This window comes from Marmota monax, unplaced genomic scaffold, assembly GCF_021218885.2.
Source record: "Marmota monax isolate L192 unplaced genomic scaffold, Marmota_monax_Labrador192_F-V1.1 WCK01_AAM20220418_F8-fsc00007, whole genome shotgun sequence".
Lineage (NCBI taxonomy): Eukaryota > Metazoa > Chordata > Mammalia > Rodentia > Sciuridae > Marmota > Marmota monax.
The window spans coordinates 131,407-157,240 of record NW_026692781.1 but is presented as its reverse complement, the minus strand read 5'-3'; the positions used below and the strand labels follow the sequence as shown (position 1 = coordinate 157,240).

Genomic DNA, 25,834 nt, shown 5'->3' with positions numbered 1-25,834 from the left:
AGATTAATAAACTTAGGAATTCTGCAGAGTTTTACCTTCTATTTGACTTCCTGCTTTTTTTGAGGGAACTTTTAAACCTTACTATTTTCAATAAATTCACTATATATAATATAGTTTAGATTCAGAATTGCCAAAAATGAGAAGGAATTCAAATGTCCCCATTCTGAAGAATGGGCAAATTGTAGTTCATCCATGTCTTAGAATACAGTACTTCTACTTAACCATAAAAAGGAACAACAATGAATCCTCACAATATGGCTGAATCTAAAACATTATGTTAAGTCAGGAAGCCCAGATGTAAATGCCTAGATGTTACATTCTTATTCATGTGACACTTTTGCAAAGGTAAAACTATAGGGATAATGGTTGCCAGAGATTAGGAAGTGTGAAGAAGTTTAGGTGACTAATAGAATTTTCTGTGTCTTAATTGTGGTGGTAATTGTATTTACACAACTATATCAGTCCATCAAAATCCAAAGAATCATGTGAATTTTACTGAATGGAAATTATTTTCCAAGGATGAAAGAAAAACAATTCTAGTAGCATCAACAATGCTGTGACATAGCATATTTGAATGAACGAATAACAGAAAAAAGGGATTGTATTTGAATAGGATTAATTTAACACAATTATATTTTTGCAAAGGAATAGTATTTAACAGGCTATTTTGCCATTTTTATGATCCCCAGAAAAAATATATTAGATATCTTAAAAGTCCTAGTTAAATTTTAAACTTTAATAACTTCACAAGTAAAATGCTACAGACTTACAAAAATGTCTTTTGGAAGTTTAAGTAGCTACATTTCTTTTCATATGTTAATTGTTTTTTAATCTTAAATAATTAAAAAATATTCTTTTCAGTCAGTATTTGCTATTTTTAAAGGGACTGAAAAAAATAAGTTAAAATATTCAAATTATCTAAAATAAAAGAAACTTCAATCATTATACTTTCAAATGATTTTTAAACAATTTAAATAATTTCTTTTCATATTTATTCTTGAGAATTCTTAACAGTACTTTAAGATTTAGAACACCATGTTCTTTGAAAGTGAATACGCTGCCTTTAGAACTTTTAAACCTGAAATAAAATAGTTCTGATAGAATACTTGTGAAACTTATTCATTGTTCACAGCCCCTTCCCCATTTCTTTTTTTATTTTAGTGCTAGAATTTGGCACATACTAAATAAACTTGATTTTTTTTTCAAAGTGTGAGCTTACCTGTGCTAATCAAACAGACTGAAAATTCTCTTGGGTGATTAGAAATTCTTAATATCATTCTAAGTGAAATAGGTCAGACTCAGATATTCTGACAAGGGTTGTATGTTTTCTCTCACATATGGAAGTTAGAAGGGAAAAGGGATCTCATGGAAATGAAAGGGAGTAGAAGAAGGGGATGGAAAGGGAGGGAGGAGCTGAGGGCATGGAAAGTATTAGTGGATGAAATCAATCAAAGTATGCTATGTCCACGAATGAACATACCACAATAAATCCTGCCTTTACATATAATTATAGTGTACTAATTAAAATAATAGTAATGGAAGGCAGATCATTAGAGAAGCCAATCAAGGAGAGGGAGGAGTGGAGGGAAAGGGCAGGTAGTAGGGAATGAGATTGATTAAATTATGTGCATAATGTGTAGGCACATGACATAATGAATCATGCCATTATGAATAATTATCATGCACGGGTAAAAAATAATTATTGCCTTTTCTAAGACTTTTAATAATAGGAATGCTTTTCAAGTGGATAAAAATATATATTTAAGCAAGCTGGTATGATGTTTACAACCATCAAATCATCCCAGAAAAATTCGAAAAAATTTTTGAAACATCGTACTCATGCCTTATACCTTAATTGAGACCAGTTTCTCAGTGAGGACCTCATACTTGGGAAAAAAAAAAAAAGTTATGTATCTGAAATACTTGTGACAGCATGAGAAATACAGGGATAATGATGGGTAATTTGCTAAACAGCGCATCAGTTAATATAATTTTCAAAAGAGCTGAATACATACTGAAAAATCATGTATAAAACACTTCTACATCTGAACCATCATGGGCTTTTATTTTTCTCAGTACACAGTTTTCAACTTATATAAATATACTCTTACTATGATATGATATTATAGACATATAATATTGCACAAGGCATCATAATGGCTATTGCACATGTCATGATAAAGCAACATTTGCCAAAATATGTACATATAAAAATTCACTTAAAATTTTAAATACTTCTTAGTACTCTAATTTAATGGGGGCATTTTTTATTGTTAATTTAAAGTACCCCATATTTGTTTCTTTTTGATACAGGGTCATGCTATGTCACCCAGACTGACCTTGAAGTCCTAGACTCACACAGTCCTCCTGCCTCAGCCTCCTGAGGTGCTGGGACTACAGTCATGCAATACTGCCTGAGGCTGGGGATGGAACCCAGGGCCTCAAGCATGCTAGGCAAGCTTTTAACTAAACTGTATCTCCAGGCTCAATGCCTGTTTCTTAAGAAGCACAATGAACATACTTTTCTATCTCCACATTAAGAGATAAAATTATATTTTTAAGTATAAGCTTCAAATATCTTAAAATTTTTATTAAATTTTGTGAATGTGCTGATCACTATAATCCAATGCCGTAACATATTTCCCTCCTTTAGAAATAAAACTTTACTTGGATGTTTAATTTTATTTAAGAAAATTCCAGGACCTTAGTGTTTGGTTTAAATTTATTTTCACAGCTCATCTTGACCATTAACTATGGACATCAACTGCTAAGGATGTCTCCAACTTTATCATAGTACCACTGGTTGTCAATACTAAGAAGTAGTGATAAAACACATTTTTATACAATGAAAAATTAGCCACAACTGTTGAAAAATGATAACTACACATATTAGTATATGATATTTAAGGTATTATAAGTAGATCCAAAGCTAGGTCGAAACATTGGGTATAATATACTTATATTTATATTAAATAAACCAACAAAAAAGGAAATGTGAATATGGATATCTGCTTATGTGTGCATGTTATTATTTCTGACAATATACAGGAAACATGTGTTGGGGGAAGTTGCCTCTGAGAATCAAACTGGGTGGTAGTAAAAATTATCAGTGCTTCATACTTGTTTCCAGGTTAAAAACATATTAAGCATTTAGATCATTTAACCCTGGTTGCACAGTAGAATCACCGGAGGAACCTTAAACATTCTTGGCTCCACCCTTTTGAGATTTTTATTTAATAGCTAAGGAGTAGGGTATGAGCTTGAGTATTTTCAAAAGGGGTTCAGATAATTTTCAGGTATAGTTAGTGCTAATAACTACTGAGTCAAACTCTATGTGCAAAAATCTCATGCTTGTTTATTTGCATTAAAATAAACTTGTATTTAACTTACATTGATTTACAGCATGGATTTAAAATCATTTTAAAAAACGTACTCTTAAATGAAATATTTCACTTGACATTTATGATGCTAAATCATCTTCTATGAATAAAACCTAGAGTGATAGCAAATTGTATTTAGGATTATATGCATGTGAGACAATCTTGTTATATATTAACATGATTATTCACATGAGAAAAACATTTCACTACTAATTTTGAACCTGATTAAAGACTTCAGCTAATTATTAAATATTCCTTCCTTGCTAGTATTACATAGGGTAAATGAAATAAATTAATATTCAGGATGATATATGCATTTCTTTGTAGCTGGAATAAGCTCTGATTATAGCCTGGAAGAAATAGAAGAAAAGGAAGAACTGAGTGAAGGGCCTAAAGATGAGGTGGAAAATATTTCTCTGAAGTCACCAGACATTCCTTTTGCATCTACTGATATAACAAATACACTGAAAAATGATTCTGACTCAGCCCTTGGCATCAATAGCCGAGAGGCCTCTCCAAACTCCAAGGAAGAAAACCAAGAAACTAGAAACACAGATGGACCGTAAGTAGTCTGAATGCCAGAGTGTTGCTGGCAATTTGTTTAGTTAGTACTATTCTTTTTTAGTTAGTACTTTTCTTTTGTTTAGATTCTACCACTCTTATCATCATCATCATAAAAATATTTATTAGTAGCATATCTATTTGTATGTAATTGTGTTCAAAGTCTATCAGATTTACTAGTTCAATATCCCTGTGTCATATAAGCCATAACATAATTTGCATGTTTTTGTATATTTTGCCTATTACTTATTTGACTTAAAGGAAACATTTAATTTTTATCAAATGCTCACTGGCATATGAAAAGAATTCTCTGTATTAGAGTATAAGTTCAAATCCCCAGTATTATTTTTACAGTCAACTTTATGATGCAGAAAGGCACTTTCCATATTATCCTAGGTAACTAAAGCTATAGTGAATTCCACATATATTATGTTTGAGATGCAACACCATGAATAAAGATGAAATCAACAAAGTAAAATAAATCATCTTCATCAGAGGTTTAACATAATTTGCATGGGATTGTCTCCAAATTAAACCATTCTGTCACTAGAAAAAAAATCAGTGAGGTCAATTCAAGTACGATTTACGTAATTGACTTTGCTAGATGCAAGACAAAAATGTTTCATTAAATTTCCTTTTTCTTTAAAAGACAAATAACCAAAAATATCAAAATAAAGACACTATTTTAGTAATGAGTCCATTTTCCCAAGCTTTTTATATCTTTGTAATAGGACCACTATATGAAAAAAAAAAAAAAAAAAAACTTAGGTTTCACAGGTTTCACAGAAACATTTCCTCTCAGTTGTAATTTTTTCTTTGCTTTTAAATTTTCAGTATTTGGCAGAAAGAGATGATTATTTCAGTCCATCTGTCTTTGGAAATTATTGCCTGTTTTCTTATTGTATGAGTTTGAATAGTATACACATATACAATATCATATCTTCCAGAGAGTCACACAGTACTGTGTATGATACAAGCAATGAAGATATGATAGCCCGCAGTGTAAGAAATTTGAAGTCCGATTTGGGCCCAAGCGAAGAGAATGGTGAGTTTTATAAACACTGACAGCTTATACATTGGTAGACAATGATGTGCCAAGGACTATCCTTAACACACATCAACTCATTTAATCTTATATATTGACTCATTTAATACCCACCTCATTTACAGGCTATTATGGTTACTATTATTTTTAGTCCCATTTTATTGAAGATTGAATCACAAAGATATTAATTCCCACAACTAATAAGTGATGGACCTAGAATTTAACTCAGTCCGTATTACTCCAAAGTGTGCTCTTAGCTATCCAGTGCGTTACATTTGATGATGTTGTTAAGTCTTAGGGATTGTCGAGCTTCAACCTTAGATCTTAAAAGCAATGTCCTCTAGGCATCTATTTCTGTTCTGTTTTTCTGTTTTCCTCTTAATTCTGTAGCACAATCCTATTTTACATCATACTCAATTTGCTATATTTTGGATGAAACTCATCTGCCTGATTTTCAAGGCTTAAACCATCTAATTATGTAATCTTATTTACACTTTCCCCAATTCTCATTCCCATCTCAAGACAGTTTCTTCTTTTTCCTATGATGTAGTTCCCTCCATTCTATCATTTGGTCTATGCTCATCCCATTTTTGCAGAGAAAACAATTTTCCATCTAAATCCTACCACTTTGTTAATTTTGTTACATGATTCCTAGAAACCATGCAGTTCTGTATTCCTGACTCCTCAATTGAATTGGATCATCTTGTATCAGAGAAATTGATCTTGCACAATGATATATTTCAAGGGAATAAGAAGAAAGTGATTTATGAATGCTGATATCCCAACCCATGTTAACATACAAAACCCAGTTAAGATTCATAAAAAACATAAGACTATAATATTCATATTTGAATAAGAAGTCATAGTCCCAATGATATCTGTATATCTATGTCAGTTTCATTTTTATGGTATGTATATGTAAACCTGAATGTGTATGCTGCTGATTGACTTTACTTCAAATGTTCAGTCCCATTCTGAGACACATGGAGAATGTCATTTCTCCATGTGTAAATCATCTCCTATTCTTTATATCTTGATTATTTTTTCCCTTCATATACTGTGATGGCAGTAACATTCCTACTGAGAAATCATGATTTAAAAGCTACTTCTTTCTTAGCAAAAATGATTTAGTATATTATTTTCAAAGATTTTGACATCAAGTTAGTGCTGGAGTCACAGTACATTTACGTAATATTTATTTTGATTTGCACACACTTTGCAATGACCTTTTGTCAACTTTAGGTGATTTTAAAAATAAATAATTTATTATCCCTAAAGTGGTTTTATTCTCTTTTCACCTACAGTATACACTTATTTAAACCATCCTTTGGTCAGTTGTAGAGGTTTATATTAATTTTGAGTAGAGAAAGGACATTGCAGTACAGAAGCTACGTTCTCCTTCTACTGGCCACCCTTGGAAAATAACTTGGCCATTCACAGACCAAGTAAGACTCTTGTCAGATATGTATGAGGGGGAATTAGCTAATAAATTCAGTGGTGATTCTAAGCATCCAGGCCTGAAAATCATGGGGAATAATTGTGAAATGTTGATGAAAAATTTAGAGCTAAATTCAATGATTCAGTAGGTCTAACCCACTGAAAATATAAAAAATAAATTTGGAATATAAGACTAATAAATTAGTGTTAAGGAGGATTTAATTTAATTTAATTTATATTTTTACATTGATTTACTTCCTCTTGGAAAATATTTCTATTCAGTGGAAAATAAGAAACAGCAAGAAAGAAGCAAATATATTTAGGCTCATTTACTTTTTAAAAATTTTTATTCTTTTTAGTTACACATAGCAGTAGAATCTATTTTTGTATATTTTTATAAGCATGGAATATACCTTATTCTAATTAGTATCCCAGTCTTATGGACATAAACAATGTTGAGATTGACTGTGATGTATTCATATATGTACATAGGAAAGTTATGTCAGATTCATTCTACTGTCTTTCCTATTCCTAACTATCTTCCCTGCCCTTCATTCCCCTTTATCTAATCCAATGAACTTCTATTGTTCCCCTCCCCTCCCCTCTTTGTGGGTTAGCATCACATATAAGACAGAATATTTGACCTTTGGTTTTGGGGATTGGCTTATTTCACTTAGCTTGATAGTCTCCAGATTCATTTATTTACTAGCAAATGTCATAAAACCTTTCTCTATGGCTGAGTGATAATCCATTTTGTGTGTGTGTGTGTGTGTGTGTGTATCATATATACATATACATTATACACAAACACACACACACACACACACACACCCCTACCCACCATAATTTCTTTATCCATTCAATTGTTGATGAACATCTAGGTTGGTTCCATAGCTTAGCTATTGTGAATTGAGCTGCTATAAACATTGATTTGGCTGTGTCGTTGTAGTACGCTGATTTTAGATCTTCTGGGTATATACTAAGGAGTGGGACATCTGGGTCAAATAGTGGTTCCTTGCCAAGTTTTCTGAGGAATCTCCATTCTGCTTTCCAGAGTGGTTGTACTAATTTGTGGTTCCTTGAACAATGTATGAGTATACCCTTTCCCCCACAATCTCGCAAACAATTATTGTTACTTGTATTCTTGATAATTGCATTTAGGCTCATTTTCTATTGCCAAAAAATATGTCTTACATTCTTTTGTGCTCATAATAGTGTTCAGAATAGTGCTTTCCATATAAACATTAATACTTAACCAAGTTAATTAAGAGCAGAAGCAGAAATGTGCCTCTTCTTTGCTTCCTTATCTTACATATTCTTAATTTTTAAATCCCAAAAGTTTTCAGTTCTTGGTCATTGAGAAAAGAAGTCACTCAAATAGTGAACATAATGTGATAATCAGTTGAATTTTATTTGGGAAAAATAAAAATAAATTCTATTTTAAAATGACATACTTGATATAGTAATCTGATAACACAAATATTAGCTGCCATGACCAAATAATAGTACATTTAAGCAATGTTTAAAAATGTGAATTTTTTTTTTAAATTACATAAAAATTTACCTGACATCATGACTTATTTTGTTTGGGTATAGCTTGTATGGTTTTGTTTGTTTGTTTGTTTTCAGAGAAACTATTTACTGTAGCTCCTCCAATTTTAGGGCTTGTGTTTGATCTCATCCTCTTTTAGGTAAAAGTGGGTGATGATAAAACTATAGAGAAATACTTGACGTCTTTCATGAGTTGACTTTTGAGGCCCGCCACTTATTAGTGCTATGCAAGCCATTCCCATATCTGAAAAGGGAGGTTACTGGTCATCATGCAGGAGAAACGATGCCTCAGAGCATTTGAATAGAGAGGAACAGGTCCTTACTAGGTATGGATGCATGTTCATAATGCCTGCACACTTCCAGATGCTATTCCAGTTCTCTGCCATCCTGTGGAGTAAAAGCTGTTGCTACTAACCCAGGGATTGGCAGGCTATTTGCATTTTCAGGTCATATGAACTAGAATTAGAGGAAAAGTCAACAGGATCTGAGAAGGAAACTGTCACAGATCTCTTGGGCTACAACTCTAGAAGAATAAAGATACCTTTTCCCCACAGAGAAAAATCAAAACTAACATTTTTGTTTTTATAAGGTTGAAATCAACCATGTTATGACTAAAACCAAATTCCTCCAAAAGACTTTAGTAAGGACACCCAATGAACATGACAATCAAATAGACTGTTTTTTGTTTTTACTTCAATTTTCTTTCTCTTTTCTTTTTTTTTTTTTTTTTTTTTGGTGATGCTGGGGATTGAACCCAAGCAAGGCCTTAACACATACTAGGCAAGTGCTCTACCATTGAGCTATAACTCCAGTTCTTTACTTTCTTAAAGGTAATGTTTTCTGTTGTTTGCCTTAATTAAAAATGATATTTACTGAGATTATTTTAGTACTAGGTATGAAATATAAGTATACATGAGGGGCTATGGAAAAAAGATTCTAAATGGAGGGAAAAATACAATTTTTGAATTTATCAATTTCTTTCTTCATTAACAATGATGGAAAAATGAAATCTTTACTTATAAAAGGAACATAGCTGCCTTCTCTGTATTGCCTATTCTAGACAATATTCTATCTTAAAATATTACCTAAGTGATAAATGTGTACATATATGTAGATGTGTGTGCATATGTATCTGTATAATTTACATATAATTATATCTATAATTTAGAATACTTATTTTCATACCTATAATCCAAGCCACTCAGGATCACAAGTTTGAGGGTAGCCTCAACAATTTACTAAAGCATTCTCAAAATTTAAAAATTTAACAAAGGGCTGTGGATGGACTCGGTGGTAGAGCACTTACCTGCAAGGTTGAGACCTTGGGTTCAATCCACAGTATTGTAAAACTAACCAACATATTTTCACCTCTTTATGTGTCAGCAAAATAAAGCTGTGAGGGGTTATTATAATTTAACATGTGGCCACATTAGTTAAAGAGGTTCCAAACTCAGGTTCTTTTGAGTGTACAGCCCTTACTGCTTTCTCTGTATGCCACTGCCTGAATTTGTATAATTAGTGATATAAAGATTATCTGTAGCATTCAAACCAACTGATTATAGGTTGGATGAGGCAAACATTGTAAACTTGAGTTTTTCTATTTTTTTCTCTCAATAGTTCAGAATGAAATCATTGTCCTTACAACAAATACAGAAGATACTATGAAAAATAGAATGAGAACAGAAATCAATGTAGAAGGGGAAGCAAAAAATAAGGATGCAGTCATGGAAGTTGACAGACAGTCAAGCTATCAAGCACATAAAACTGTTAATGTTGTAACTTCCAAGGAAAATCATCTAGCAGCAGCATCAGTACCAGACCACAAACTGAATCAGCTTGGTGCAGAAAAGATGAAAATGCAAGATGCGGCAATTCAGACAATCCCTTCCAGCAACAGTTCTGAGGGGAATCACCAAGATCATAATTTGTCTGCTTTCAAAGTTGATGAAAGTGTGCAAACTTCAAATAACAAACCAACTCAACACCTATCTTTGAATCTACAAAATTCTGTAATTACCTCAAGAGAATTGAGGATTCAGAGCACCCCAGTCGTATATTCAGAAGACAGACTTGCCATAAAAGATCCAGCTTGTGCACAAAGCAATGATGATCTTTTGTCTCCTGTAGATGGAATTGATAAATATCCATCTGCTTCTTACCTAAAGAATCTGCCACTTTATAGACAAGACTATAATCCCAAGCCAAAACCTTCCAATGAAATTACAAGAGAGTATATACCCAAAATTGGAATGACTACTTATAAAATAGTACCTCCCAAATCCCTGGATATACTGAAAGACTGGGAATCAGAAACCATAGGATATAAAGATGATCAAAAGATACATACTTCAGGGAATGTGAAGGAGGTTGCCCTGCAAACACAAGACCTTGTTACTTCTGAAGGCCCAGGGGAGCTACAGCTAGACCCTAAACCAAAGCCTAACTTGAGAACAGAGCAACAGTTGCACAGGGCTGTGAGCGCACCCGATGGTGCTGTGACTAATCCTCTGAAACCTCCCAGAATGACTAGAGACACTGGCACAGCTCCTTTTGCGCCAAATTTGGAAGAAATAAACAATATTTTGGATTCGAAATTTAAATCTCGGATTTCAAATCCCCAGGCCAAACCAAGTTCTTTTTTCTTGCAGATGCAGAAGAGAGTATCAGGTCAGTATGTGACATCTGCAGCTGCCAAGAATGTCCATACTGTCCCTAATCCTGCCCCCAAGGAACTAACAAAAAAAGAGATGGAAAGGGACACACTGCCTCATTCAGAACAGACACTTCCTCCCTTAAGTAAAACTACTCACCCAGCTCCACAGCCCCAAATTAAAAAGATGGAGGATGACATCATCAACCAGAAACCTGCTGAAACCTCTCCTCCTCCGGTAGCTCCCAAGCCTATGCCTCTTCCCGCTAGTCAGGTAGCAGCAGTAAACCTGAAGACTTTGAAAACTTTTGGTGCCCCAAGACCATACTCAAGTTCTGCTCCTTCGCCATTTGCCCTTGCTGTTGTGAAGAGGTCACAGTCTTTCAGTAAGGCACGGCCCGAGTCACCCAGTGTGGGTGCATCCACCCAACCTCCAGCTCACACAGAGGATGGGAAGACTTGCTGTGTACACAGGTGTGCAGACATCCCACAAATTGATATGATGGATAAGGTAAATGTTACCTTTTAAAAAATAAGTATTCGGATTATTGTGGAACCTGGTTAAAATAGTAGATAACAAGCATGTTGGTGTGTTTGTGCATTACAGAACTCTGAATTCTTATTAATAGGATATCATGCTACTATAGGGAAGAAAGTAATACATATAATATTATTTACTGTGTATAATTCACATAACTTGATTAGATATTACTATAAGGTTGTCATTATATAATTGTTTTATTAGTAATGATATTAAATTTTCTTCATTCATAGGCCTTGTTAATTTACTAGTTTAGAGTTTGAACTACTTTCTTTGCTAATTCATTTTTAATTTTTCTGGATGTCCTGGCTTACTTCATTTTCTCTTCAAGTTTTATAGTACTATATAATGCAATATAAACAGTGTTGGTTATATGAAACAGCAGTATCAAAGACTAGATAAAGTAACCGAACACCTGGTCTGTGCCTTTTCTATTATATACATTCAACCTCACAGCTGACCATACATTTTTGCATGTAACTATTTCAAATTGAAATCAGTTCTAAAGTGTAACTTTCTTAATTCCCCATTTTGTTAAGGTCACCTTTTCCAGTTACACATGTGTTGACTAAAACATCATCTAACTACTGTCTAGCATTAACAACTTACCAAAAAGTGTGTCATTGAGTTGATGCTTAGTCAACTAAATGGTGTATTTTGCCAGGTTCAGACTGTATAGGCAATGAGGGTGTGAAATTCACAGTGTGACTCATGATAATCTGCACGTGAGTTTTAAGAAATGTTTTGTGTACATTTACTCTGATGGTGTTTAAAGAATACTTTCATATTTGTGTGACAGTTCCAGAAGTATTTTATACTACTTTTTCAAACATTCTTAGAGTAAGAGAACATGAACCATACTGCCAAGTGCATATTTTTCAGTAATTTTAAAGCAATATTTAAAGTGGAAAATATTTACATTTATTACTTTGTTAAAGCATCAGGAAGTGATACATGATATAGACTTTAATTCTTGAGTTGGGAATAAAACCTGCATTTTTTCCTTAAACTGGAATACCATTCCTAAACAATGGAACTTTGATTTATATAATGCATTTTTTGAGTCATTGTCCAAACCATGTTTAACTCATTTTTTTATGGCAGTTGGAAAAAGACATCTTTAAGATTACTTGATTTGTCAGTTAATTCTGATACTGAATATTCCTTCCTAAGAAGTTTAAGATTTTTATTTTTCAATTTGGAAGTGACTAATGTTTATTTTTATCCTCATGGGAAAAATAAAACAGCCAACACAAAGTCTCCATGACTTCCTGAAACACAAAATACATATTTACATGTAGTAATTAATATTCCTTTATTAAAAGATACATTAGATTTAACCACTATGAAATTGTCAATATTTGTGCTTTCAAAAATAATCGTTTTCCAACCTGTATATTGAAACCATGAACATGGATTATTTTTAATTTTGTAGAATTTTCTGATTATTAGTTTGGCTCTTCTAGTCAACTCCATGTATTGGAAATATCAGCATTATTTGACTCCACACAGTAAACTGTATCCATGAAAGAGAGAAACCATTTTTCTTCCTTAGCCTCCTCTGTTCAAGGGAAGGGAAGGTAAAGTAATGCCATCTTCTTCTAGTTCAGCTCTGGCAGTAAAGAGAATTTATTGGGTGAAAAAACAGCCATATCTAAATTACCCATTGGGCAAATGGTGATTCTTAAAGAACTATTGGTGATGAAAATGTTTTACAAAATTGAACTATTCTTCCCTTGGAATTCATATAAATATCGTGCATTTATTTTTGTAGCCAAATAACTCTGCACATAATGAACAAAATTCTCCAACACCAACTCCAGCTGACTGCCCATCATTCACCCTTAAGAGACAAAGTTCTTTAACATTCCAAAGCCCTGACCCAGAACAGATCCGACAGAGTTTACTGACTGCAATCCGTTCTGGAGAGGCTGCTGCCAAATTGAAAAGGGTAAGTTTTCTTTATCAGATGGGTGACAGTGGGTTTATTTTCAACATTGTCAAACTAGTACTTGAGGGAAACTTTTTTCTAGCATTTAAATCCTAATTGAGAGGATGCCAGAAGTTTACTCTTTTATGTAAGGGGTCATTTTTGAATTATAAACTGAAAGAGTCCAGAGTCTTATAAATAGTTTAAAATGTTGGGTCTATTTTCCACAACATGAGCCAGGTGCAGAACATGACTTTTGGTTCATTATATATAATTATATATAGTTGACAGTGCTCTGATGTCTTATTTTAAGAAATTATGTTAGCACATTAAGATTCTTTAGAAGATTGCTCCCTATTCCAGAAAAGGTGGACTTCCAGTGAGGGGAACCGCCAAGTTTCTAGACACAGCTTCTCCAAAATAACTGTCATGGGTGTAGTTAGAAGAGTTATATAGCTTTAATCAAAAGAATAAGAGAGCCCGGCAATGGTGGCACATGCCTGAAATCTCAATAACTTGGGAGGCTGAGGCAGGAGGATTGTGAGTTCAAAGCCAGACTCAGCAATAGCGAGGTGCTAGGCAACTCAGTGAGACCCTGTCTCTAAATAAAATACAAAATAGGATTAGGGATGCAGTTCAGTGGTTGAGTGCCCTTGAGTTCAATCCCTGGTTTTCCCCCACCCTCACCAAATAAATAAGAGAATTGGGGTGTGCTGGCACATACCCATGATCCCAGCTACTTGGGAGGCTGAGGCAGGAGCATTTCAAGTTTGAGTCTGGGCCACTTAGTGAGACCCTGTCTCAAAATTTAAAAAAGGCCTGGAGATGTAGTTCAGTGGTAGGTCACCCCAGTACCACCACCACCAAAAAAAAAAAATCTAGAGAATGTAGATGAGAACTAATACAGAAACCACAGTCTTCATAATGTCCTGCCGTAGTTGTCTAGCTCTTCTTCATGGAGGTGTAGAAAGCAGGAGAGAGGAGGGTGTGTCTTTCTTCAGGGCAAAGGCTAAATGAGTGTCCCAAGGAAATTTTTGCGGGTGAGTTTCTTCACTCTATATCCTTCATGTCCTGAAAGGGTACATGGTGAACTTTGAGCAAAAACTGCACCAAAACTTCCCAGAGTCAATCATCTCTGCATTCCTACTGCTTGTTTCCCCAGTAGTCATCCTATTAGAAATACCTCAACACTGAAGACAGAAGGAAAGTCCTCGGGATTCCACTGACTCCCTAGGTATTTGATTTTGTGAATTCCTTTTCTAAACATTTTAGAAACTATTTAGAGAAGAGTTAAGAGACTTGTTGAGCAAAACATTGAGCTCAACAGAAATTAAATCTGCAAAGGAGCAGGAATGCTGCAAAAATAGAAAAAAAAAAAAAAAGGGAAAGGCAACTTGGGTGTCTCAAGGACTTCAGCACTTGCCATACTCAGCTGCTCTAGCCAGTTTTCTCCATGTGTTTGAATGACAGATGTTCTTCTCCCAGAAGACACAGTGCTCAGATCTGGGCAAACATGGAAACAGTGCTTTCAAGAGTGAAGGAATCAAATAATTCAGGGGGATTAGTGTTGAATTTTATAGTTTTTTTTTTTTTTTTGGCAGGGGGGGAGCTGCATTTAGGTGCCAAGCAGCATAAAAATTTGGTATAGCTTTAAATATTGAAATTGGCATTTCACAGATCATGACAAATTTACATTTAAAGGGGGAAATATGCTCATGTTAATAAACTGTACAGTCTTATTTTTGAAAAATTTTCTATTTCTCATCTGGTAAATTAAAGATGAGTTTCAAACCAATCACTGTGCAGCTATAGTTTTCTCAATTCAATAAATCTGACAAGCAATTTCAAACACATAAGTTCCAAGTACCAAATATTTTACTAGATACTGGGAATGCAAAAATGAATAAAATGAAGCCTCTATCTTCTGCACGTTCACAGCCTAGGCCTGAAAAACAGTGTCACATCAGCCCCCAGGAGAACCAGTAACCACACAGAAATTGACTGCAGTGCCACTGAACTTAGTTGGTGAATACATTAATCAATTCCAATGAACTAACTGCAAATACTGTGCATTAAGTTGGAAATGCCTTTTAAGCCAACAGAATCGTACAGCAGGCAGCTGTGTATTTGGTGTGTTACTGGCCCTGAGTTGGCAGTGCTTTCACACAGAAAACTCTCATTACTTCCAGAATGAGCTGGATGTGGATCAACACAGAAAGGAGGCTGAAATGATGATCCTATAATTGTATCCTATTTAAAACTCATTATTTCAGATTCTATTGAGTTTAAAATTTCATCTCTTGGACTAGGAGGTTATTGATAGCTCTGTCTGTAGAGTGGGATCTCCTAAATCTTTTTTAGTGAATATTTCATACATTAACCCATTTTATTTCCCAAAAAAATGGTCATAAGATCTAATACTGTTTTCAATATGCAAAATTGAGGACCAGCATTTTTATTTTTAGTCATATAATTCTGAAAATTGTGTTTTTGTGTGCCAGGACTTACATATAAGTGTGTTCTTGTAGTGTCATATGCAGTAGCTCTAAGTATAACTCTAATATCCAAAGATAATAGAAAATATAACAGTGCATTCAAAGCTTATATGATCATATAGCAATACAATGAATGAAATAGAGCCAAACATGACATTATAAGAGGAGCACACACACAAATTTATCCATGAGATATTTAGCAGTATTAAAAACTTGTATATTGGTGATGCATGCATAGGTGTGGTCCTCTTTAGAAATGAAGTGGGGCTTGGGATGTATCTTGGTGGTAGAGAGACCCTACATTCAATCGGCAGCACCAAAAATAAATAAGTAATTTTAAAAAATTAAAGCAAAGTAGTAATTATAAAAATCATGGCTATGGTTCCTCAAGAGGAAAAGAGGAGGAGTTGTTAAGGGCTTATAGAATAGGCATTCAATATAATGGGGAACCTAAAAACTATCAAGATAAATACTACTTGATGCAATATATATGAAATACAAATTAATGCAAAAATACATGATAAGATATCCCATTTTTAAAGTCAGATCAGTAGGGGGCTGGCAGTGTTCTTTCTTTTGACCTGTGTTGGTAAGTTGTTCTCATTTGCTTTCATTGGACTGTATGTCTACCTTCACTGCACTTTTCTGACTTGTATTTCAAAAAATTGCAAAAGGTAGTGAAAATGGACACAGGCTCTTCATTTCTTGTAATACTTGCTTTAGTTCCATGTTTTTGTCATGTAATGAAGATTTCTCCTAGTTTCTTTTAAATTCTGACATTTAAAATTATAACAACAATGATATTGCCAAATAAAATCTCCAGTGATTTTTGACAGTAGGTTTAGATCGCTCATCAGGAAGCTGGCTCTGTGCTTGCCTCTATTTTGGCACCCAAATGTTCAATTTAACTCCAGGTATCAACCTGCTTTATGGCTCTCTTTCTTACCTGAATAATTAACCTGTGAATGGTTGGTTCACATTAGAACAATTAGTTAGTTGATTGTTGTAGTGTAAATGGGATTGTTAACATGCCATGTTTTTTTTCACATTTTGGAGGGTTTTTCCACACCTTGTCTCCATTCAACCATGTAATCACAGAGATCAGTCCTGTTTTCATACAAATCATTAATCTAGTTCAGTAGTTCACAAATTGGGTTTCATGTTGAGATTTATATATCAACTATAAAGTTATTTACAGAGAATAAGATTAATGTTGGCCTGTATTGACACAAGAACTTCTTTGGATGCTTTTTATACTGTAGGGTGCCTAATTGACTAAAAAGCAGGTCGTTATACTGTTACAAAGAGAATATAGCTTTGTAAAAATAAAGTTTGAAAATAAACTGATGAATAATGTTTTACCCTTGATAATAAATATTTCCTCAGATTGAAAATTTTAACTTTGGATAGGTAGAGGCCTGGGGTGGGGGTGGGGCGGTAAAAAACTGGGGAAGTCACCCAGAATCTGACTGGCATGTTTTGTTTATTTAACTGGCCTGTTTTTTGTTTGTTTCCTTGGTTTGATTTGAACAAAAGATTTCAAGTTGATAGCTCTGTCTACAGTAAGAAATACTTACTAAGTCCTACACTGTGCCAGGCGCTTGAAAAATTGATATAATATGGTAACCAAATAGATAAGATCTTTGCCTCCTAGAATTTATAGAATAGTTCTTTAAGGATGTTCTCTCATATTTAAAAGTTTAGTAAACAAAATTTTAAATATCAAAGCAAATGGCTCTTTTCTTTCACAAGTAACCACTCTTGATAGATTGCTAACCTTCCAGGCCACTTTTATAATATATAAACATATTTAGCTTACCAAAATGGAATATTTCATAAGACGATCTTTTTGAAGCTTCCCATCTTATTACATATAGATCTATCCTATTGTTTTTTAAGCCTACATAATATTAACCTTTATGAATATAACAGAACCTATTTGCTACTTATTGATAACCATTAAATTGGATTTATACATGGTGCTGCAGTGAGCATGTTTTACTTCTAAGAATTTAGCTCCATCAGAATGTCTTTTTAAGTACATGAAACAATTTTTTTTTCTTACAAAGAACTATGAGGACTCTAATTTTGGCATGAATTACAAAAACTAATTCTACACATGGAGACTTTGGGGCCAAGGTTACACAGTAAAATGTCATTACTTGTCTGTTGTCTGTACTTGGAGAGGAATCCCATTTGAACACTGAAGAGGGTGCAGATGAGTTCCCTCCCCTGGCAGCAGCATTTCTTCTTCTCCACCCCCGCCCCAGGCAGGTAGTATCAACCACTCGGCTCCATCTTGGATTTACAAGGCTGACAAGAAATTTCATTACTGAAAGTTACTTAATCTTTGTTTAGTAAAAGGAAGAAATGAAATACAAGGAAACCAAATCCAAACTAAATTTACAAATTTCCTTTTCCTTTTCACCAGCTTACTTTGTTGGTCGAATCTGCAGGCATTGTTACTTCAGTTCTTGTCTTATGAGGAAATGATAGCATTTGGTTATGAAGCCAAATTAGCCAAATTATAGTCTAGATAAACTGGTTTTTAAAAACATTTTCATTTTATGTTCAAAATAGTTCCACTATTCAGGATCCACATGATTTTTTCCTTACATTCTTTTAAGTTGTAATTTTGAGCTATTTAGAAAATTCTTTAGTGTTTTTATTCACTAACAGTTTGCAAATAGACTTTCAAAAGAATTCCAAAACTTAGGAGTTTATTTACTAAAAAGAAATCCCAAAACCTCCACAATTGTTGTGGCATAAGAGTCATAGATTTGCAAAGTGTGAAATATGATATATCAAGAACTATGTAATGTTTTGAACAACCAACAATAAAAAATTAAAAAAAAAAGAGTCATAGATTTGACCTTTCTTAGCCCTACAGATGAGAAAGTTCTTTTTAAAACCATTTATTGTTGTTTTTAATAAATAAGAGGTCACTGAGAATGAAACATCAAGATAATACATGTTATCAATATAAAAATTGTAAAATCATTCCTTTGTGAAATTTACTTTCCTTGGTTGCATTTTCCAAAGCACTCTTGGGGAGCCAGAATTAATCTAGCTAAAAATGCTCTTTAACAGCTTGGCCTGCAGTCTGTTTGTGCTCTTGTCCTTTACATTGATTTGGTAATTTTATAAAGCCTAAGATGTGTTAATGGATTATTTAACTTGTTTGTTGTGGAAATAACAACTCTCTAGTTTTTCATTTCATGGTAGAGTGAACATTTATCCTTGATTATTTGTAATTTATTGAAATAATAAATGCTGAATGTTAACACTTTCAATTAAAAAGAAGTTAAAATGTGCTAATTGTTGAAAATTTGACAGCTGTCCCATTTTAAATTGATGCGTGCAAAGTGTGTTTCTTCCTCTTAGGTTACTGTTCCACCAAATACGATATCTGTGAATGGGAGGTCGGGACTCAGCCATTCCATGTCCTCTGATGCCCAGGATGGCCATTAAGTGTGGCCCCACCACAGTGAACTTCACTGCTTTCACTTCACAGACCAGCTTCCTACCAACGGAGAACGTTGGCAAATGTATATTCAGATGTACACTAATATATTACCTATTAAAGTGTAAGAATTTGTGCTCTGGCTTTTCATGCCAAAAGAAGAATTATTAGAATTTATAATTTATAATTATTGTTTCGGTCTTTTTTTTTTTGTCTTAAGAGCTAAATATGCTGCTTTAGAACTTTCAAACAAGGTTTAAATGACTTTCATTTTGTTTTTCAAATGAGAAATAAGCACCCTTTATTGATATCTCTTACTGACACATTCTTTATTGCTTTTGTCTACTGAGACAAATATAAATTAAGATTTATAGACATATTTGTGACACATGAATAAGAAAACAGATCTGATATTTGCTGCGTCAGTGTTAGTTGAAATGGAAACATTTATAAGTTATATGAAAGACTATTTTGTGCAGAAAGGATGATCTAGAAAACTAGTGGTATCAAATATATTCTGTTCAATTATTTTCATTTGAGGAATCACATTATGCAAGACATATGTATTTTATGTAATTACAAATCAGTGTCAAATTTAGAGGAAATATATTTTAAAATTTTATTAACCTGGAACACTTTTTGTTTTTGAATGTTTAGAGCTCAAGTTGCACAGGAGAATTTTAAATATTTTCTGTATATAATTTATCACACAAATTACATATTTTATGTGCCAGAGCCTTAAACATCTTCCTGTGAAAATGTTATATTGTGACACATTTAATATAGAAAGGAATAGGAGCTAGTTTATGTCCATATTGGAAAACTTCAGACTATTTGGAAGTTCCAAACATCCTGGTTTTAATTAAAATGGGTCATTATTTAGTTCAGATGCTAATATTCTAAATAATAATATATATTTACATGAATACTAAAATGGTAAAGCAAAACAGAGCCTGGGGAATAGAGCCTATTGGTGTCTTTTCCCTGCTTGAAGAATTGCTCATTCTAAAAGCTTTGTTCAAACAAGCTGACACTTTGTTGGTTTTCACAAAAGCTGTTGGGATATATGACTCTTTAAAATGTATTGATTTTTTTTTTTCCTATTTAATAAAAGCAGGTTATATATTGGGGGTGCCTTTTGTTAAAAATGTAATTTGTGCCAATCAGCATATTTATGTGCCTCACCTGATGAAACACATCTCTGTTGGCCAATAAACAAACAATTACTATATGGTCTACCATTTATTGGGGCTCCTGAGTACACATTTAAGCCCTGACATTCTTACTGTAAAACCGGGGACTGAGCACATAAAATGCTTAGCATCACTCCTGATAATTGAGTTAATTTTTGAAAAATTGTGTTTAATTGGTTATTTGCTTGGGGAAAAAATTGGATCCCTACTTCAAATAATCATATGTTTGAGTTAAAGATTTATCTTTTAAAAGTCATATTTTAAAACTTAAAAACATATTCACTTGACCTGAGCATGTGAAGAAAAATGTTGAGATAAAATGAAAAGGCATAGCCATTAAAGAAAGACACGAGGGGCAGGGGATGTGGCTCAAATGGTAGCGCGCTCACCTGGCATGCGTGAGGCACTGGGTTCGATTCTCAGCACCACATAAAAAGTCAAAAAGCCAAAAGATATTTTCAAAATAAAGGGTTATTTTATGAAACAAAAATGCAGAGAAAATCTAAAAGGCTGATAAACCAATACAAAAAATATTCTTCATTGATGTTGGAGAAATAGTAACTAAAAGACAAGTTACTACATCAAATTAGCAAAAAAAAAATGCAAGTTTCAAAATATCAAGTGTTAAGTACATGAAGCAGTGGGAACTCTTACTGTTGGTGGAGAGACACTGGCACAATAATCAGTTTACTGTATCTAGTAAACTAAGTTCCCTTGTCACCTCAGAAAAGTGCTTGTGAGTGTGTGTAAGGACACATCTGCAAAAACACTCATGGCAGCCTGTATACAACAGAAGGTGATCCTAATGAGTGTTCAACACTGGGAACACTCACATGAGAGGCTTCTGTGCAACAGTCAGAGCGAACAAGCTAGAGTCATGGATCAGCAAAGACGGTTAAAAGTAACTGAGAAAAGGTGTGTTTTATGATACCAATTATATAAAGCATAAAATATGCTAAATGACATATATTGTGGCTGTGTAGATAGAAAAAAATAAAATATGCACACATTTATTTGCTAGTGGTTACTTTAGGAACCAACAAAGGAAGATGAAATTGAGATTTACAGGAGGTATCAATTGTATTTTATTTTATAAACTGTGAAAACAAGTGTTTCAACTTTAGGTTTTATATATTCTAGAAGCAGTTAATGTTTTAAAGGTCACGTGGGACTTGGGAGGATATGAGTCATTAATACACACATGATCTAAAAAGTTTCCCTGTCTACACCATTTTAGAAGATGTTACCATCTCATTTGAGAAGTTTGAGAACGGTTTTCACCTATCATTTCCTCATGTCACAGTAAAAGTGAGAAACGGGAATGGTCCAGAATCAAACTTTTGAGTTTCATATTTAATTTTTGACATCTAGACATTGTTTTTTGCCTTTCCTCCCTCAATGAGATTATTTAGAATAGTTTAAAATTACAGTTTATATTTTATATGTAATAAAGTATGAAACACCCCCCCCTTTTTTTTTGTCCCCAGCATCTCACATCCCTCTCTGATGATTATGGCTGTTAATATTTTGATACGAATCCCTAGATAGATGCATTTATATACAATATATGTCCACAGGTTTGTTTGGGACAAACATTTGCATTTGTGTGTTTTCTTGACATAGAGTCATGTACTGATATTCTAGCAACTTGCCTTTTATTCCAACAAGGTTCTGAAAGATTTTGCACCCACAGATCTGTCATATTTTAGTTAGCAATTCTCCTGTTATTTTTCTTACAGCACTACACAGTACTTGCTGAAGTCAAGATCTTGAGTTTAAATCTCTGGTCTGCCACTTGTAAATCCTGGGATTCTTGGGCAAATTATTTTCTCTGCAAAATTGAGTTAACATACCTATGTTATAGGGGTGGTTGCAAGAAATTGTTTCACATGCAATTCCCTTTTAAAATGTACTTATTTTTAATACTGTTAGTGAACAGGAATTGTTCTGAGGAGTGATCTTCCCTCACATTTCACCTAAGGTGTACTGCCAGATCAGGCCTGGGCCACCAGGCATTGGCAGGAGAAGCCTCGCTCTGCTCCTCAATCCAAGTCCCCAAAATGAGACCAGTCTTTTTCCTGAGTCTTAAAGTTGATCGTATCTGAAACTAAGAGTCCTAACTCATAAAATTGTCTAATGCCAGTTCATTTTCTACCCACAATTGGTAGGATAAATAGACCTAAGAACCAAACCCATCTTTTTACCATTAATTTCAATAAAAGGGAACTTACAAGTAGAGGACACAATAAAGATCCATAGTTAAAATGGTTTCTTCGAGATTATCTTTGGTGTAAAAGTTATTCATTTATTTAGGGTTTTAGAGTTTACACAGGATTTTTATTCAATCCACATTTGGAACAAAAAAAAATTGCCCAAATTGTGGGTTTAAAAAGGCTACACAACCAGGCAAGTCTCAGAATCCCACGTCTGATTTCCAGTTTGCTCTTTCTAATGACTAAACTTAGCAAATGATGGTGAAGAAAATGGTGCTAGATTTCAAAGGACACCAAAACAGTAACCTACTTGTTCTGGATCTTCAATCTTCCTTTTCTCTCAGTGCTACCAACTCTTCTGCAAATCTCCATCCTTAATATCACAGACTCTTCATTTGGATGTATTTTGCTTAATGCAAGAAAAAGTGCCACCACGCACTCACTCAAAGGAACTTTTCTGATAGCATTTTAGGAATTGTAGAACATTTTGCTAATTTTTATAGGAATGTTGGTATTGCTACTGCACAAACTAGAAAAATTCTTTTTAAAATCCAGTACATAGAGAAGAAAAGGTACTCCATGTGCAAACAAATTTACAAAACAAGCAATTACACCCCAATTTATACTTACATTCCTGCATACCCCTTGTGATAGATTAAGTGATATGCCAAATTCTCTCTTATTCATCCATCCACACACTTTGCCCTGGGACTTTGCATTTCTCTCTTTAAAGAGGTAATGCTTATTTCCTCCCACATAGAGAAGCTGGTTTTAGAATGAGATGAAAATGACACTGTACAGATTCTGAGATTAGGTCTCAACGGTTTGCATGTTTCTGCTTGTTTTCAACATACATGAAATGTTGCACTGAGAAAGACATCTCTGGGGTATTTGAGTGGTTCAACAGGAAGCAGGACTCACAACTGAAGCCAACCTAGGTCATTCAGTAGCCAAACCCCCATATAGGAGCCAGACCATCCAAGATCAACTTAGCCACAGGCCCACACCCTTCCTACAACACTGAGATTTCATCATTGGTTGGTATAGAGCATTAATGTGGCAATAGGTACAGTATTCCCTGTTAAACACACAACCCTAATCAAAAAATGCCTTCAACCTATTCAACTTCACATACCCTGTCTCCCCTAGAATCCCCAGAGTACTTACTAAATCTAACACAAATACACCACAGACACTCATGTCTAGCTTCCAGCAAGTTAAAAGTAATCCTAAATATTCTTATTTGTGGTACAGAAATATTTTCTTTCTCTTTATCCTACTTTTTCATTTTGCCTTCAGACCTGGAAACTTGAGATCCCCAAAGTTATCTACAGCCTCCTCAGAAGTTTTTGACTTGTCTATTTCATAAGGTTGCCAGATAAAATACAAGATGCCTAGTTAATTTGAATTTCAGATAATCAATGAATTATTCATTAGTATAAGTATGCCCTGTGCAATACTTGGGATACATTTATATTAAAAATTGTTTATCTGAAATTCAATTTTAACTGGACATGCTATATTTTACTTTTCTAAATCTGGCAACACTACTATGTCATTGAAAATCTGGAAAGAATAAAAGGAAGCAAGAAGTAGCATCTGTCACATAAGAAAAGAGAGCAAGCCCAGGCCCAGCTGTGTCAAACTGAGAAGTGGCATTATGCAGAAGAGTGGCCAAATCTTTGTGCTCTCTGATAGTTCACCATCAGAGCAATCCAATACAATGTTCACTGAGAGTTCAGAGAAGAAACTCTTGGTGAATTCCCTTGGTGGTTTTCCTATACCTTCAAGCCTTCACAAAATCATATTCATAAATTCTATTGATGTCCTCATTAACCTCAGCATTATCATGGTAATTATAAAAGTTGCTAAATCTAGGTGGTGGGTACATGATTTTTAACTCTTCATGTTTGATATTATTCATAATAAAGCCAATAAATTATTGAGCCACTTTTTAGTGTAAACTACACTATTCAAGTGAATGGTAGCAGATTGAATTTGTGTCCATTTGTTTCTCTTCCACCAACTAAGAATGTTATTCAAATCAGTATGGATGATGTGAAACAAGTAACAATTTGGCAAAAGCATCTCAAAGTGAAGAGTGTTTATTGAAGGGTGTTGTGGTTCCATCTTCAAAACACACTCTCCTAGATCTACCTATCATAGCATCATTCTTAAGATGGGCGGAGAAGTAAAAAAAAAAAAAAAAAAAAAATTCAAGTACGACCTATGCACCCTTTACTCTGTATGTGACCATTTAGTTAAGTTTTATCATCCATCTGAGGCAAGAGACTTAGAGTAGCTAAGTAACTCACTCAGGGTGGTGCTAGGTTTAAAGACATATCTGATACTATGGCCCCAAATTCTGCTGCCTTGTTCCAGGTATCGAGTGTGTTCTTGAACAGTTAGTCTTCAAAACTATTTTCCTTCTGTGCAATGAGTATATCTTACAGAGTATATTCCTAATCTTTTCAACCTAATCTCAGTTGCCTAACCTGGGAAAGATCATAATGTAGTGACTATGATTTGAATGTTCCCTCTGATGCTCATGTTGAAATATAATTGCCATTGAAACAGTATTAAAAGGTGGGAACTTTGGTGATTCTATCATAGGGCTCCACTCTCATGAATGGCTTAATGCCATTATCAAGAGTGAGTCCCCATTAAAAGGGTTAGTTTGACCCCCTTTCTTTCTCATATGTTTGCTTGATCTTCTGCATTCCACAAAGGAATGACAAAGGATGAAGGCCCTCTCCAAATTCCAGTGCCATGCTATTGAACTTCTCAATCTCCAGAACCATGAACCATAAAAACTTCTATTTATAAATTGACCAGCCTGTGCTATCTGCTATAAATGGACTAGGACACCAGTATTTCTCAGATCATTCTGCAATTTTTAAACATGATGGATGCTGGAAATTTATACCACATATCATGCCAAATCCTCAATATTAGTTCAGCATCTCATAAAGTTTTACCAGGTAGTTTAAAGTAGTATGGCCATGCTCTCAAAGAGTTAAGAATCAGGAAAAGGATGTAGAAATATGGAGTAATACAATTTGATAGTTCCAAAGGAATAGCTGGTAAATGTGAGGGGTTGCAAAGACTTTTATGATGTAAGGGAAAAGAGTGAGCAGGACTTCCAAGGATGAGTTGGTAATGTGAATATAAGAGGTGAAGTATTTAAGCTGAAATATTAGCAAAGAGACTCTGAGGGAGGTATGCATATAGTGAGTTCTGTTAACAGAGCACACATTACTCTGGAATGGCAATTAGCTTGTTTATTTGATAAACATACACTGCTATGGTTTAGATATGAGGTGTCCCTCCAAATCACATGTGTGAAATAATGCAAGAAAGCTTAAAGAAAAATAA

At 34.1% G+C, this 25,834-nt stretch overlaps 2 protein-coding genes across 10 annotated transcripts in view; one reads left to right on the top strand and one right to left on the bottom strand.

Annotated features, from left to right (window-relative positions):
• The window catches only part of Cobll1 (cordon-bleu WH2 repeat protein like 1), a 166,059-nt gene extending 145,777 nt beyond the window's left edge, over positions 1–20,282 (top strand). For 7 of the 9 annotated variants that reach the window (XM_046447159.1, XM_046447155.1, XM_046447158.1 and 4 more), the window contains 5 exons: positions 3,708–3,942; positions 4,889–4,986; positions 9,592–11,135; positions 12,940–13,116; positions 18,975–20,282. In XM_046447159.1, the coding sequence (XP_046303115.1) occupies positions 3,708–3,942; positions 4,889–4,986; positions 9,592–11,135; positions 12,940–13,116; positions 18,975–19,061 (2,141 nt within the window). In that variant the 3' untranslated portion in view covers positions 19,062–20,282. Of the gene's footprint in view, positions 1–3,707; positions 3,943–4,888; positions 4,987–9,591; positions 11,136–12,939; positions 13,117–14,173; positions 14,330–18,974 lie in introns of all 9 variants that reach the window. The other 2 variants (XR_009226999.1, XR_009226998.1) reach the window with 2 other exon arrangements.
• LOC124094625 (uncharacterized) overlaps positions 13,112–25,834 on the bottom strand; it is a 69,656-nt gene continuing 56,933 nt past the window's right edge. The window contains exon 6 of the mRNA XM_058580359.1: positions 13,112–14,166. The gene's annotated coding sequence lies outside the window, so the exon portion shown is untranslated. The remainder of the gene's footprint in view (positions 14,167–25,834) is intronic.